General features: G+C 48.9%; 6 protein-coding genes across 6 annotated transcripts; 5 read left to right on the top strand and 1 right to left on the bottom strand.

The window, feature by feature from the left end:
- Positions 1-370: 370 nt before the first annotated feature.
- On the top strand, positions 371-1,716 carry N7519_008217 (replication factor C subunit 5; the record flags this gene model as incomplete). The annotated part of the gene is made up of 6 exons (XM_057294993.1): positions 371-457; positions 517-1,139; positions 1,203-1,371; positions 1,426-1,524; positions 1,583-1,638; positions 1,692-1,716. The coding sequence occupies 6 exons, from the start codon at positions 371-373 to the stop codon at positions 1,714-1,716; spliced, it is 1,059 nt and encodes a 352-aa protein (XP_057142875.1).
- A 1,931-nt stretch (positions 1,717-3,647) lies between these two features.
- Positions 3,648-4,203, top strand: N7519_008218 (uncharacterized protein; the record flags this gene model as incomplete). Its single annotated transcript, XM_057294994.1, has 4 exons — positions 3,648-3,697; positions 3,757-3,815; positions 3,875-4,000; positions 4,121-4,203. 4 exons carry the CDS (start codon positions 3,648-3,650, stop codon positions 4,201-4,203), a joined length of 318 nt encoding a protein of 105 aa, XP_057142876.1.
- Positions 4,204-4,279: 76 nt separating this feature from the next.
- On the bottom strand, positions 4,280-4,862 carry N7519_008219 (mitochondrial 54S ribosomal protein uL16m; the record flags this gene model as incomplete). The annotated part of the gene is made up of 2 exons (XM_057294995.1): positions 4,280-4,452; positions 4,517-4,862. The coding sequence occupies 2 exons, from the start codon at positions 4,860-4,862 to the stop codon at positions 4,280-4,282; spliced, it is 519 nt and encodes a 172-aa protein (XP_057142877.1).
- Positions 4,863-6,002: 1,140 nt separating this feature from the next.
- On the top strand, positions 6,003-9,441 carry N7519_008220 (replication factor C subunit 1; the record flags this gene model as incomplete). Its single annotated transcript, XM_057294996.1, has 5 exons — positions 6,003-6,083; positions 6,191-6,215; positions 6,268-6,358; positions 6,413-8,790; positions 8,930-9,441. The coding sequence occupies 5 exons, from the start codon at positions 6,003-6,005 to the stop codon at positions 9,439-9,441; spliced, it is 3,087 nt and encodes a 1,028-aa protein (XP_057142878.1).
- Positions 9,442-9,716: 275 nt separating this feature from the next.
- Positions 9,717-11,093, top strand: N7519_008221 (putative isopropanol dehydrogenase; the record flags this gene model as incomplete). Its single annotated transcript, XM_057294997.1, has 3 exons — positions 9,717-9,762; positions 9,825-10,514; positions 10,582-11,093. The coding sequence occupies 3 exons, from the start codon at positions 9,717-9,719 to the stop codon at positions 11,091-11,093; spliced, it is 1,248 nt and encodes a 415-aa protein (XP_057142879.1).
- Positions 11,094-11,609: 516 nt separating this feature from the next.
- On the top strand, positions 11,610-14,289 carry N7519_008222 (Sin1 family protein; the record flags this gene model as incomplete). The annotated part of the gene is made up of 3 exons (XM_057294998.1): positions 11,610-11,632; positions 11,707-12,186; positions 12,237-14,289. 3 exons carry the CDS (start codon positions 11,610-11,612, stop codon positions 14,287-14,289), a joined length of 2,556 nt encoding a protein of 851 aa, XP_057142880.1.
- Between the last annotated feature and the right edge of the window lie 1,391 nt (positions 14,290-15,680).

Genomic DNA, 15,680 nt, shown 5'->3' on the forward strand with positions numbered 1-15,680 from the left:
TGTGTGTTTGCATAGAATTGGACATTCAACAGTGAACATAGAAACATGTGTGTGGTGTTGGGTCTGCTTTTTCGTATTCATCTCATCTCTCGAAGCAAATTTTGCATGTACTATACATATCGGAGTTTGGCGGAAGGCTGCCAAATGCCTAGAAGACTATCTAGCTGTATATATTCTTGAGTTTATCCATGTGTAATTGTATAGTCTACGTTGAAATAAGTGCTTCGAAACTCTTTGCTGCATGCATGGATATAGTGGGATCGTGCACGGACCAGTGATTAATTAGGCGCGTGTCTGGACGCGTTTTCCAGTCCGCATCCTCTGTCGAAAAACCATCTCGATTCCTGAATCCTCTCAACAGTTCTACAAAATGGCTCTCCTTGTGGACAAGCTGCGGCCACGCACCCTAGATGCTCTCTCGTATCACCCAGAGCTCTCTGATCGCCTACGCTCTCTGGTAAGAAGCCCTGACCTGCGGAACATGAACACCATTTTGACACAAGGTACACTTCATAGGCACACAGCGGAGATTTCCCACATTTACTAGTTTACGGACCCTCGGGCGCTGGTAAAAAGACACGGGTCATTGCGACACTAAAAGAACTGTACGGCCCCGGTGTCGAGAAGATCAAGATCGACGCCAGAGTCTTCCAAACAACGAGCAACCGAAAGCTAGAATTCAACATTGTCTCGTCGGTGTACCATCTTGAGATTACCCCTGCAGATGTCGGAACATATGATCGAGTAGTTGTCCAGGAATTGCTTAAAGAGGTTGCGCAGACGCAACAGGTGGATCTCAGCGCGAAGCAGCGGTTCAAGGTCGTTGTGATCAACGAAGCCGATCACCTCACACGAGATGCACAGGCAGCTCTCAGACGTACCATGGAGAAATACAGTCCCAATCTGCGGTTGATTCTCCTGGCCAACAGCACCTCCAACATCATTGCACCGATTCGGTCTCGAACCCTGCTGGTCAGGGTTGCAGCACCTACTGAAAGCGACATTTGCTCTGCACTCCATCTCGCAGGGAAAAAGGAGGGATGGACCGAGTCTGAGGTACTTAACAAGAGGATCGCAAAGGAGAGTGGACGCAATCTGCGTCGTGCGCTGCTCATGTTTGAATCGATTTATGCGCAAAAGTGAGTTTCCACCCCGATTCTCATTGCTCTGCGTTTGATAGGCTTACGTTTTTGGAAATATAGTGAAAAAGTTACTGACAAGACCCTCATCCCGCCTCCGGACTGGGAGGCCCTTGTTACCCTAACAGCTGATGAAATCTTGGCTGAACGATCACCGGCTCGGCTGTTGCATGTCCGCGCACGTCTTTATGATCTTTTGACCCATTGCATCCCGCCAACAACCATTTTGAAGGTATGCATCTACCTTTGCGATGAACATTCTCCAGGTACTAACTGTTGGTGCTAGACCTTGACATTCAAGCTCGTTGCACGAGTCGATGATGCGCTGAAGCCAGACGTTATCAAGTGGTCTGCCTTCTATGAGCACCGCATCAAGCTGGGAAGTGTAAGTCATTGGTGATTATCATTCCATCAATCCAAACGCTGATGGAACATCCATACAGAAAGTAATTTTCCATCTTGAAGCCTTCGTGGCTAAGTTCATGCGCATCTACGAAAGGTATGCTTTACCTGTATAGTTTAACTGGAGACATATAATTAATGACAGATTAGTTACCTTATGGGCATGGACTTTTAATTACTCACTACCAACAAACCAAGACAATGGATGAATGACGATTTGTACACTAGGTGGTTTTCAGTGAGCATGGGGTCTATGAGGTTATGGCCTGCTATTAAGTAGGATCACACTTTTGCGAAATCCCCAGGTATCCGATTTATTTTCACTTTTCACGGGCGCATAAAGGCTTTTTCCGAGAAGGATTCTGGCGTTATTTCACTTGTCATTGTGTACTATCTCTAAGGTAGTTGTGACCAACGTGACCATACTAGCTTAGTTTAGCCGGCGGCTCAGATACATGAATAGATCATATTCTCTTCCCCTCTGCTTTCAGTAGCTTACAACTGGTAGCATGTCTTCGTGGCTGCAGTAGATGTAGGGGTAGATTGAAGCTTGGACGAGGATGAAGGTCGATGGCCAGAACGGGACCTGTGCTCGTCTCCATCCTCTGTCGAGGGGTTGTGGCCTTTTTTGGGGCCATGATGGGTTGATGCTCAAAGCAAAAATTACAGTGAGCTCGAGGTGACGGTCGTAGAAGAAGATATGGGGAAGGTGATCACGGATGTCAAATGCCTTTGACGTCATACTATGAGCTAGGGCTCTCTCTTATACACCGCCGCGATTGTATCGTAAGTCTTTTTGATAGCTATACTGATGTCTTCGCTCACTGCCATAATAACTAGTCGGCTAGTCACCACGCCACCTATGCTTCTGTATATCTTCACGAATTGATCAGCCTAGCTAGTAGCCTAGTCCTCGTTGATTGACTTTAGGGTGCCTAGTAAAGTCCGATGCCCTAAGCTATAAGATCCTTTTTATTAGGTTTATAAAACTTCTTACCGCGGAGATCCTAGCTTCCCGAATACTAAGGGTTATATTTGCGGTTGCCCCCGAACTAAATCTTAGGGCTCGGAAGGAGATAGGCTTTGGTCTTGATTATTTAGTCACTAATCTTTATACTATAAAGTTTTAGAATCGGATCGTTCCTATACTAGAGAAGATCCTTAGACTAGCGAGTATTAGCTAGACGTTTCGGGGGCCTAGTCGTACATACATATATTATTAGATGTGGAAATAAATACGGCGTATTTTACCACTAGACCATAACAAAAACCAAGGTTCCTGTTTAGGGCCTGGGCCATATCCCAGTCTGACATTAGATTATCTATACTACCTATACGTCGGTAAGCTTATAGCGGTATCTCTGAAGGCCTTTGATAACTAGGAACTCGGCTAGGTAATGGAAATCTTCCTTTTGTATCTCGACTAAGAGTATATTAGGATATTCGAGGCGGATATTGTACCGTCTTATAAAGTACTCTTCGAGGTGAATTCGAGTGGACTTCCCGGTAGCCTTGTCGTAGTAATCAATGAAGAATTCCTTGGGCTTTGTATGAATCAGGCCCTTGACAATGAAACTCTTCATCTTAAAAGGGCAACCCTCGCAGTTGGGTGCCACTCGAAGACCTTGGATCTTTCTTCTTTTTAGTTAGTAAGAGAATTCATACATTGTGATTTTACACCGTACGCTCGTATTCCATAGATTTCCGTCAACATGAATAGATCATATTCTCTTCCCCTCTGCTTTCAGTAACTTACAGTAGTGGAAAGATCTTTCCAAGGTTGCATACATCAATCTCTCAAAGTCGCAGCTATATATGCACTTAGCAGTGGAGCCGCGTCCACATTATAGCAAGAGTCGATTCTGAGCAGAACATATTTGGCACAATAATATTAACCTTGGAATCTCGAGTTGTGTACGGAGTAGTCCAGAGCTTCCAAGTCCTCTTCACATACGTCATCACATCCCCGTCATCCATAAACTGGATCGCCCACTGGGAACATCAGAATAGCTTTCATCTTTTGATCAGAAATCTCTGCCATGTTTTCATAATACCGTCTATCATCGTTTCAACATTTTACCTCTATTGCACATGAACAGCAGCAAAATGTCCGACCCCAGACTTGTTGATATTGAACCCGGCGGAGAGAGCACTCAGTATGGACTGAATCAAGACCACCTCTTGCAATTGCTATTCGCTAATATACGAGATGTAGATATGAGTCTATCCGCGAATTCACTAAAACTCCACCAAAGCAGACCGGACAATTGGGAAGTGTGTCGCTTCCTTAGAGATAACTTTGGGTGCACTATAGAAATGACTGACCTCCCAAGGCGGCGATAAGCACACTACAAGCGAAGTGAGCCCTGGTCTAGGGAGACATAGCCCGGCATCCGGCAACGACGAGGATTTCCAAGCACAGAAGCTGGGCATGGGAGCAGTCCCTGACTCTGGTAAAGGTAAATGCTGAATATATTTCCTTGTCTAAACTCCTAGTATCAAGAAAAAGATCCATTGGAGGAACCCGTGCCTCGATCGCTCCTAAAGAGACGCAAACAGCTGATGATAATGTACAAAAGACACGAAACGTGACGAGGACGATGCCGTGGCCAAGGCCCGTAGACAGCAGGGGTATGGGCCTGGGTCTGGCGTTGGGGCTTAGCCGGCGAAGACGACAAAAGCAAAAGACATGACCGATGAGAATAAAAAGGAAACGGTATCATGCGGGAAATGACAATTTATTGGGTAGGGTCGGAGCTGGAGGAGGCGCTCTTCGGAGGTGAAGCGAGATTGTTGGTACCAAGGGGCGGGTTTCTGCGTGCCCGCTTGAGGGAGTCGAGAGTGACACCGTTTCCAAGCTTCGTGATACCGACAACAGGCGGGTCATTCTTGTTGACGAATTCCCAGAGACCTAATGGATAAGAATTAGCATTTTTCGTACCCAGAATAGCACATGGAGAGAATGCATGACCTACCTGGCAATTTGTGGCCCGCCAATCTGAAAGCCTCACGGGCAACCTTCTCGTGGACATCCCCCTTCAATTCAAAGACGATTCGGCTCACGGGCAGTCGGACAGTCCAGTAGTCGAACTTACCCTTACCCTTACCCATACGCTGCTCGTTACCCTTGGTGTAGACACCAATGTTGGCGCTGACACGCTTGTACAGCTTATAGTTCATTCCTCGTAGCCGCCGCTTGATAGTCTCTTCGGCGATCTTCAGCGCTGATGCGGGCATGCGGCGGTCGTGGTCTTTCATGCGCAGACCGAAGTCCCCCCCACACGACTGTTGTTCCTCGGGTGGATCCGCCGGTAGCGACATGAGGGCGACCCTTGGGGGATTTGGATTTTTCTTGGAATTTCGGGGTCAGCCAATCAAGGGCACGCGAGGTGGTAGAGAAGCATCGTGATAGAGAAAAGGTGGCCAGCGGTCCCGACACTATATCGCACTATTAGTCTCCGGCGAGTGGATTTTCTGGGAATTGAATCGCTCGTACAAGTTGGCCGCGTGGAGGCGGAGAGTGCTCCAGTAAACATCTTGATCTGTGGACCCATTGTGAGGGGGGAGGCGGCGAGATATACCAATGTTGCGGAAGGCTTCGTTACTCCGGCACTTTTCGATGATTTACGCTAATCCCAAAGTGGGAATCTGGACTACACGTGACATGGCGCCTGCTTATTTGTTGATGCCTTATAAATTAGGTGCCAATTTCAGTCCATAACTAGGTTAGTTAGTTAGTTAACTAACTATATCATTGGAAGGTTAAACATACAATTTTACAATTTAGAAAAGCCCGTTTCACAATTAAGCACTTTCTGACCCTTTTTCGCTGTCTAACCGACAAACCGAGAAGGGAGGAAATATCTATATAACCAGACGTCTAAAAATACCACCAAAAAGACAGATAAAAAGACTACCGGAGGAGACTACCTGAGAAGACCACCAGACTATGGACTATGGCCGCATAAGCGGCCGACTATTTCAAGGTTCTTGTCACAGTAGATTCAAATAGAATCCTGTTGATGTGAGATGTACCCCCGCGCGCCATGCGACTCAATAATTTTACACTATATCTACCTAGGTAGTACATATGTGTATGCCTGGCTGGTAATTCCCTTGCCATTACTTAGAATCTTATAGATGTGCTTGGCTCCTCCTACCCTAGAGGTGTCATGCACAGCCCATGCTATCCTGAGTTTTGCAAGTTCTTTCATGATTTTCATACTACATAGTAGTAGTTACCTAGATCTGCCCAGGTGCCCGGTGGGCAGCTATACCTTGCTAATACACGCTAGTCCCAAAGGGGAAGAAAGTGCTGCCTTACGTCAGCCAGTCACGTCTCCAGCAGGAGTGTGGCGCGTCGTTCGCGACCTACCAAACGCTGCGGCAAGAGCTCAATTGGTCTTCAATCAAGTCCCCATTTACTGTTCTATGCCAAAGTGCAACTAATTGAGGCTCGCTATGGACATCCGGAATTTCTTCGGTGGCAAGTCGAGTCAAGGCTCCAGCGACGCCGCCGCTAAGCCCGCGGCCAAAAAAGAGGTAAGCTGGTGCCTTGCTCATGAACGGAGGTCCCGGTCACTTATATGTGCCCTGGCTTCCTTTGGATCGCTAGAGATGATAATCTAACCTCAAATCCAACAATGCAGGACTCCTCCGTCACAAGAAAGAGACGTATGCTCTCCATAATCTATACTCCAGCATCACTAGTCTAACGCGAGAACAGGCAGCAGGAAAGTTGTGGATGACAGTGACGAAGAAGAAGATGTAGCGCCAATCAAAGCACCCGCGACCAAAGCGAAATCCAACAGTCAACCGTATGTCCATCGCTTTGAAACGTCTCGTATAATTTGACTGAACTTTCTTTGCAGGAAGCCCAAAGAAACTAAGGAAGAACCTACAACCTCCTCCGAATATTTTGCCTCCAGTAAGAAGAAGACGCGACCTACGAAAACGACCGAGCAAGCTCGGCCCGATACAGCCGAGCTGGTTGCCGAAAATCCCAACCCCAAGAAGACCGCGGAAGAGCCCGCCAGCAAAGGACGAACTACTACACGGGGATCAACAAAGCAAGCCAAAAAGGTTCTTGAAGATGAAAAACTGGGAGCCGATGACATCTTTGCAACCGAATATGGAAAGGCCGGTGACGGAGACGATGCTTATGTGGCTGGAGATGATAGCGACGAGGACAGTGACTTCGAAATGCTTGAGGTGAGACCAGCCGCCGCAGCATCGAAGAGCACGCAGAAGAAGCAATCTTCACGCGATGATGAGGATGATGTGGTCATGGAAGGTCTCCCCGAGATTCCTGCCCCGAAGGCTCGACCTGGCCGCAAGCGCAAGTCGGAAGCTCTCATCGACCAGGATGAAGATGGTGACTACCAAGAACCCAAAAAGGAAACAAAGAAGGCAGCCCCGAAGGCCAAGGCTGCGGCATCGCCAGCTGCAAAGAGGCCAAAGGCTAGCCCCAAAAAGGCTAAAAAGGAGGACAAACCAGAGAGCAAAGAGCTTCAAGATATCTTCGACAGCATTCCTACGATTGACGCTCCAGAACCTCCTCAGGGAGAACCAAAGAAATTCAAGTTCGGAGCGCAACAAAGCCGGGACCCTGTAATGACTGGGACTAAGGAGATGCCCGTTGGGGAAGAAAACTGCCTTGCTGGGTTGTCGTTTGTTTTCACCGGTGTTTTGGAATCCCTCGGTCGCGAAGAGGGTGCGCAATTGGTGAAGAAATACGGTGGCAAAGTTGTGGGGGCTCCTAGTTCTAAAACGAGCTATGTGGTCCTCGGAGCTGACGCCGGCCCAAAGAAGCTTGAGACCATTGCGAAGCACAAGATCAAGACAATCAACGAGGACGGTCTGTTTGAGTTGATTCGACGATTGCCTGCCAATGGCGGTGATGGGAAGGCTGCCGAAAAGTACGCCGAGAAACTGAAAGCCGACGAGGCCAAGGTCCGTGCTATGGCAGCCGAAATTGATGCAGAAGAGAAGAAACGAGAAGAGCAGAAACGAAAGACGGCCATGGCTCCAGCATCCAAGACCGCTGCCACCACGTCTCAGACCCCACCAAGCCCACAGCCTGCATCATCTGGCGATCTTTGGACCACAAAGTATGCCCCAACATCGATCAGTATGATCTGTGGTAATAAGGGTGCTGTGGAAAAGATCCAAACCTGGCTGCGGAACTGGCATGCTAGCGCCCAAGCCGATTTCAAAAAGGGTGGTAAAGACGGCTCGGGGATATATCGTGCCGTCATTATTCACGGCCCCCCAGGAATCGGCAAAACTACAGCAGCCCATCTTGTGGCGAAGCTGGAAGGATTCGATGTCGTGGAAACCAACGCCAGTGACACCAGAAGTAAGAAGCTTGTTGAGAGCTCTACCTTGGGTGTGCTAGATACAACATCATTGCAAGGATATTTCGCCGGACACGGAAAGCAAGTGGAGAGTGAAAAGAGAAAGCTCGTACTCATCATGGATGAGGTTGATGGTATGTCTGCTGGTGATCGTGGAGGTGTCGGAGCTGTCGCAGCCATCGTCAAGAAGACCAAGATTCCAATCATTCTTATCTGCAATGAGCGAAAGATTCAGAAGATGAAACCTTTCGACTTCATCACCTATGACGTGCCGTTCAGACGCCCGACTGCTGAGCAAATTCGGGCAAGACTGTCCACTATTTGTTTCCGAGAAGGCCTTAAGATTCCGCCTCCTGTACTTGATGGCCTCATTGAAGGAACACATGCCGATATCCGCCAGGTCATCAACATGCTTTCCACCGCAAGACTGGACCAAAAGGGACTCAATTATGACGAAGGCAAGCAAATGTCAAAGTCGTGGGAGAAGAATATCATCCTCAAGCCCTGGGATATTGTCAGCAAAATTCTCAGCGCCCAGATGTTTTCCCCGAGTTCCACTTCTACCCTGAATGACAAAGTCGAGCTTTATTTCAACGACCACGAATTCAGCTACCTGATGCTTCAGGAGAACTACCTCAAGACCAAACCTGCTCTTGCGGGCAAATATCAAGGCAAGGAACAGCGACTGAAGTCGCTTGAATTGATGGACAATGCCGCCTCGAGTATCAGTGATGGTGACCTCGTCGACCGCATGATCCACGGCACCCAGCAGCAGTGGAGTCTTATGCCCACCCATGCCATTTTCAGCTTTGTGCGGCCAGCTAGCTTCCAGTACGGTAACTTCAATGAGCGGCCTGCATTTACTAGCTGGCTGGGCAACAACAGCAAACAAGGTATGTCTTGAGAATTTCACAACCGTCTGTATAAACTTCCTAACTGATTTATTCTCCAGGCAAACTATCCCGATACGTCAAGGAAATACAGGGCCACATGCGTCTTCGGACCACAGGTAACCGCGACGAGATCCGTCAGCAGTATATGCCTTGCTCCAGGAGAAGATGATCCGCCGAATGATGGACGAAGGCAAGGACTGTGTTGACTCGGTCATTGATCTCATGGATGAATACTATCTCACTCGCGAGGACTTCGATTCCATGGTTGAACTAGGACTAGGCCCAATGGACGAGTCTAAGATCAAACTTGAGACACAGACCAAAGCCACCTTCACACGCCTGTACAACTCGCGTTCGCATCCCATGCCTTTCATGAAGGCCAGCAATGTCGTGGCACCTAAGCAGGCAAAGAAGGAGAAACCTGATATTGAAGATGCCCTTGAAGGATCCGATGAAGAAGAAGTTGTTGAAGAGATCAAGAATGAGGACGAGGAAGAACTTGATCTGAAGAAGGACAAGTATGTGAGCTTGCCTAAGAAAAAGAAGGCGCCGGCCAAGGGCAAGAAGACGAAGAAGGCCGATGATGATGTTGATGCCGATGAGGAAAAGCCGAAGAAGGCTCGTAAGAGTAGGGCCAAGGCTAAGGCTTGAGAGATGATCAAATTTGTAACATATTATTTCTTTTTTGTCAAGAAGCATACGTTTTAATGGTGTTGGGGCATTCCAATCTGATACTCCGAGCACAACAATTTAATTGTTGTTTACATCTTGACACGTCTTAAAACTTTTCTTCTCCCGCTGTTTTCTCATCAAGGCTGTCCCTTTGGGTGTGCTGAGCTCTCTTGTTTTCAGGGCTTCCACCTCTGTTATTTCGGCTCTTGCTATATCGACTCATATTCTGTGCAGACCTGCTCCTGCATGCCAAGATGAGTGCTGTATCTGAATCTGGTAACTCTGACGATGTCACATCAGGTAGGTCAAGTGTTATCGCTCATCATGAATCTGAAGACTCAACTGTACAGTTCTTTCTACAGGTTCTCCGGACACCCAGCGTCCAAGCATCCCGTACAGAAAGCTTCTTCCGAGCGTTCAGACAACGCATAATGCTCTCATTCTTAGGCCAGCTCCATTTAATGAACCGCAAGTTGAACAGGTTCCCATCCCGTCCATACTGCCAGGAAGTGTTCTTCTGCGTATCCTCGCAACGCCGCTCCACTCTTACAGCAAACTTGGCTTTGACTTTTACAACCCTGGGAGATCTCCCCAAGAACAGTCATTTATTCCCGGCTCAAGTGCAATTGCCCGTGTGAGTCGGGTCGGTGACGATGCAACCGCTTTGAGGATTGGCCAACTAGTCTTCTTTGACTCGGTGATGAAAGGAAGAGATAGCCCGGAGACGATTCGTTTTTGCAACCCTGTATATCATGGCTTCGACCCTCAGAGTAAGGAAGTCACAGTCTCTAGCGGCTTTGCAGACGGTTCGTATGCCGAATTCATGAGAGCACCGCTTGAGAACTGCTATCCTTTGGATGAGGCTAAGTTGATGGGAGATCCGAGGAAATGGGGCTTTGCATATACCCCAGCACAACTTTGCGCGATTGCCACCTTCCTCAGGCCGTTCGGTGGATTGTCTAGCATTGATGTGAAGCCCGGTGAAACGGTCTTGATTTCTCCGGCCACTTATCCAAACGGCGTTGCTGCATGCATGGTTGCGTTGGCTATGGGTAATATATTTCTTGTCCACCAAAGAGGTTCCTTGATAATCAAGAATCTAAGCTAACTGGATATTAGGTGCAAAAGTTGTAGCCTGTTGTCACAATGATGCTAAGCTGGTACAGCTCAATCAGATTCTATCCCACACTCACAACGGTTCTTGTGAAAGGATCTCTACGATAACCTGGACAGGTAACCCTACAAAAGATGTCCGCAACATTAACACGTTTGGTCCGATGGATGCGTTCCTCGACATTTCTCCTCCAGGAGCCCGAAGATCCTTGCATCTCAAATCCGGTATTATGTCGCTCAGAACTGGGGGCCGGGTGAGTCTGATGGGTGCCTATGACGAGCTTGAGATTCCCAATCTCTTCGTCACACGTTGCAATATCACGTTGAAAGGAAACTGGATGCATGAGCGAAAGGATGTTCTTGCACTGATCAAGATGGTAGAGAAGGGGAATCTTCGCCTGAAAGAAGAGGACGGATGCTATGTTGTCGGCCAATTTGGTCTGGATCAATGGAAGGAGGCATTGGAGGCAGCCAATCAGCTCACTGGTATTGGAGAGAGTGTTGTTTTTTCTTTCTAGGCACAATCGCGAGGATATTCGAGTGTCTTAGTCTTGTTCGGTTATTTGAATCTCAATGCTTATCAGCCACCCATGGTATTACATAGTAATAGAATACGTTCCATGGGCGGAAGTAATTCACAGCATTTCTCGAGATTGAGGGCATGGTCATCTAGGGAGTAATAATTGACCCGTCAATGTGTTGTATACACATACCTGTAGACATCGATGTAGTTGAGGAGTTGGGAGTGACCCCTTGGCGGGGAAATGATCTGCGGAGAACGCAAGTTCCCTCTCTTGCTTCTGGCATACAACTCCCCTTCCTCTCCTTTTTCTCCGTTCTTGATATCTTTATCTTTTGATCTATTTTTCCAGGCTGGTCCTGTATGAGCTAGTCTCATTCGCTTTTATCCGTCCCTTTATTTCCCCCGAACATGCGATCTTAGGCTCGAGGTGCTGTGAATCCAGACCTCGGTGGCTACTGCGCAGCACACTCCTGGGGTACTACACACATATGCCCTTGGGAAAGCCGGGAAGATGTCTCTTCTTCACAATGAAGAGTAAGTCGCATCCGGAACTGCAGACCGGTCCTCAAATCGCCGCGGAAGGTCTCCAAGGACTAACCCGAGCATAGCTTTACGATCTGGCAATTACGCTCCTCATATCTCTCGACTATCAAAGATGGAATCGGGGACAGACTTATCAACGTCAATGACTCCGTCCTGAATACACCTGGCTTCCGCGCGGCGGGCTGGTCGACCGCCGCCGCGTATCCCAACACACTCAGCTCCTCCCACCTGAAGCGCACTTACTCCCCACCGATTCCAACAACGGCGAACGTGTCGTCCGAATATTACAGACTAGCAGAACGAAACGCAAATCCCCAGCGCCACGAATTGCAAGGCCTCGGTCTGGAAGACGGCGAGGATGATGGTGGCATGGTGACCGGCAAGAGCCATACGGACATGACCGCGCGGCGGCATCACGCACGCGGCGGAAAGAAGAAAACTCGACGGGAAAGGCAACAAGAGGTGCAGAGGCAGGCGGAAGCAGAGGACGACGATAGCAGCGACCTCAGCGATGACAGCGACGACGATGGGGACAACGTTGGCAGGTTGGTTGAGTTTTGTGTGGTGTTCTACTTCCCTATCTAACAAAGAACAGTGCTGTTGATCAGATCAAATTCGACAAGATGCCTATCCGCCGTGACCGAGCCGACTCTTCTCCAATGCGTTCTGGGGACCAGAAGGAACAGCCAGAAGTGATGATCACATCTGCATCAACCCAAAACCTTGCGAATCAACACCGCCAAGTAAAACCACGCCCCCGTCGTGATACAACTACTAGCAGTGATCTGTCGACGGATAACGAAACGGACCTCAGAGGCTACAAACAAGGTCAAGTCCAATTCTCCGCAAGCGATCAGGTTGTTGAGTATTCGCGCAGACGTCGTGAGCGAACTGGGAGTCGAGGCGCAGAGAGCCTGGCCCTCGGGGAACTCCACGAGGAGGACGAAGACGAGGATTCCGGTGCTGAGTCTGTTGGGTCCGCACTTTCTTCTGACTTTGACAATACGGCTGGATCTGGTTCCTTGCTGCTGGCAGGCGTGGCGGGTGGTTTGAATTTGTCCTCGCCCATGACTATGATGAACAAGTTGCCCACCGGTACAGGGCCACAGAATACTTCACCGCGCAAGCATCGCACTCCGGCTCCTGCATTGCAAGATCTCCCCCCGCCACGGCCTATCAGCATGATACAGCCGGTCAGCTTATTGACCAGCCAGCTTACGTCCCGAAAGCGAGCACCAAGCAATCCAGTGGATAAATTCATGGTGCTCTCTGGGCGAGGTCAAGAGGACCCGTTGTATTTGAAGATCTACGTTCCCTTTTCAAGCGACCCTGAAGACCCGCTGGATCTGCCACTTACACGCGAGTCTAAGCTTGCAGAGCAGCCCGCACAAGTAACTGTTGCTGAGACTATTGGTCTTGCCCTATGGAAATACTCGGCGGATGCTCGCGGTCCAGCAATTGATCGCAAAAATTTGACAGTTAACCGATGGACGCTACGAATGGTCGACGATGGTGAAGTGGAATATGACTTCCCAGCGCTTGGGCGGACACTTCCAATGACAGATTTTACGTCAAACAACAACCAATCTGCCAAGTCCCGAGGACGATCAAGGGTAAGCCGTACGATGAATTCGCACTGGTCGAAGCATCGGAATCGGAAGTTTGAGGAGAATGAGCGGCTATATCCACAATTTAGTTCAAGCATTGGGTCAGAAGAGGCAGATCAGCCGGCAAGCCTTGCAGTACCAGGGACTCAACTTGCTGCACAGAAAAGGACTCCTCAGACCACACCAGCCCGAACGAACCCCATCCTAGGCCAGCCATTTTCGTCTGCGCTCAACCACAGCACGCTTACTCCCGCTGACCGCCCCGTGGTACCTATCTCGCATGCCACTCCCCGTCTTGGTGTTTCTAAGACATTGAAGATTCGCTTCATCAACATGGAGGCTTCCGCACATGTCATGACCATCAACACATCTACCGACAGCTATATAGCCGAGATCCTGGACACTGTTTGCAAACGATGGGGCCAGGATAAGGGCAACTACCTCTTGAAGGTGATGGGGTCGAACACGATTGCACCACTTGACCGCACAGTGGAGGCACTGGGCAGCATCACGGAACTTGATCTGGTTCGTCGTCGCTTCGGCGGTGGCCCCCTCGCACTCGGAACCTCACCAGGCAGCTCATCACCAAACGCGCCTTTAATGGTGGATACCGCCGACCCGACAACCTCCAAGAAGAGCAAAAAGGAAGCCAAGAAGGGTGTCCAGCGCATGTTGCCCTCGTCTTCTCAAAAGCAAGACCACCTAGGCGGATATTACCGCCGGTACCACGTGTTCCGCAAACAACCCATGTCTTTCACAGCATCCAACCATCGGATCCTCACCTTTGAAAATGATTATATGCATATCGTGCCTGGTGACACGGGCAAAACGGCGTCCGGGGGTAAGACCCGGTCGATCAGCTTCAGCGACGTGATCGGATCCAAGGTCAGCCGACGGCACCCGAAGAGCTTCCGGGTGATGATCGTGCGCGGCAATGATGCCACGGAGCAGAAGCGCTATGACTTTGAGGCAAGGAGTACAAATGAGGCCGTGGAGATTGTGGATGAGATCAAGAAGAATATGGCACATTATCGTATTTGATTTTCTGCTCTTTCAGGCATGGAATTGCGTTCGGGGCAAGGGCTTGGACTTCGGGTTAGGGAATGGCGTTGTACAGGCATATTGCAGCTTTTACCTTATTCAACAATGAACATTCAACATTCAACCAAGCTTTATATGGGGGTCCTTAGAGAACCTCGGGTGGCTAATACCTGGGTACATACCTAGGTACAATAACCCATATTGGAATCCCTGTTCACGTGATTGATGACCCACTAAAGCGACCCACTTGGTATAACCTTAATCTCAAGCCAGACGAAGGTTGACATCCAAGGTTACCTAGGTACTACTCCAAAAGAATACTACTATATAGGTATGCATGTAGCTACGTAGTCCTTGATCAGATCCCTTTGGTAGTCTCTTTAGTACTCTTTCAAGACATACTCACTTTTTAGGTATTTTGGACTCTTCTTGGTGCTGTAGCTAAAGGTCCAAAGCCAAGAAATTAAGTCAAGGGCAAGTTGGCAAGTTTTGGGAAAGAGCATCCCTTAACCAAAGTCCATGTTATTTTCATCATCACTTCTTCCACATTCCGGTATCTTTTCTTCTTTTACATCTTCATCCTCATATCCTCAGCACCGATGCCCATGTCACTGTGGTGTGTTCACAACCTCTCAACCTCTACATATCTGTGGAAACAATGTCTTCCCATATGCGCGAAATTTCTAAGTGGCTTCCCACCATACCGAATTGTCCACAGATGCTCGTTTGATCAGAGCTACTGAAGAAATTCTGGTAGTTACAGAAGCTCCAACAGAAGGTGAAGACGTACTGCGACGGACCCTGGGCGTCCGTTCCATCGTATCAAGCTCTTCAAGCTTCACACTGTGTAGCGAGCGAGCCCCGATCGATAAGGTAAGGATGAAGCATTATCCGGAACCTTGTATATACTCGTGGAGCTTACCAAAGCTAGTGCCGGAAGGGTTCCAATGTTGCCAGTCCTCATTAGAGAATCTCAAAATGTTGAAGCCAGACACTCTCCAAACAACCCAGAGCTCGAGTATTTTGATGCACTGCCGGTCAGTAGGTTCGAAACTATCGGCTCATTGGCTGGCGCTATCCGCAAGATCATCAAAGAACAGACGGAACTAGGTATTGGCGTGGTGAAATACCTACGTTTTACCAATGTCTCGCCAGTCATTGCAGAAAAGTTCTCTTCGAAGTCTGCCCGGCAGATGTACTGTTATGACACCCAATCGATGATTATAAAGCTTGTGGGAGGGCCTCATGAGAGAGCCACGAGACGTATCGATAGGGAACTGTGTAAGGTGTTGGACCGTATGGGACTATCTATGTCGCTCTCTCCGTCAGGGGTATACGTCTATCAGGCGTGTCTTCTTTGAAGGGGACGGACGGGTCGTGGCCAATGGCCG

Source organism: Penicillium mononematosum (genome assembly GCF_028829835.1).
Source record: "Penicillium mononematosum strain IBT 11891 chromosome Unknown utg000005l:1.0-9366267.0:1.0-9372171.0, whole genome shotgun sequence".
Taxonomy (NCBI): Eukaryota; Fungi; Ascomycota; class Eurotiomycetes; order Eurotiales; family Aspergillaceae; genus Penicillium; species Penicillium mononematosum.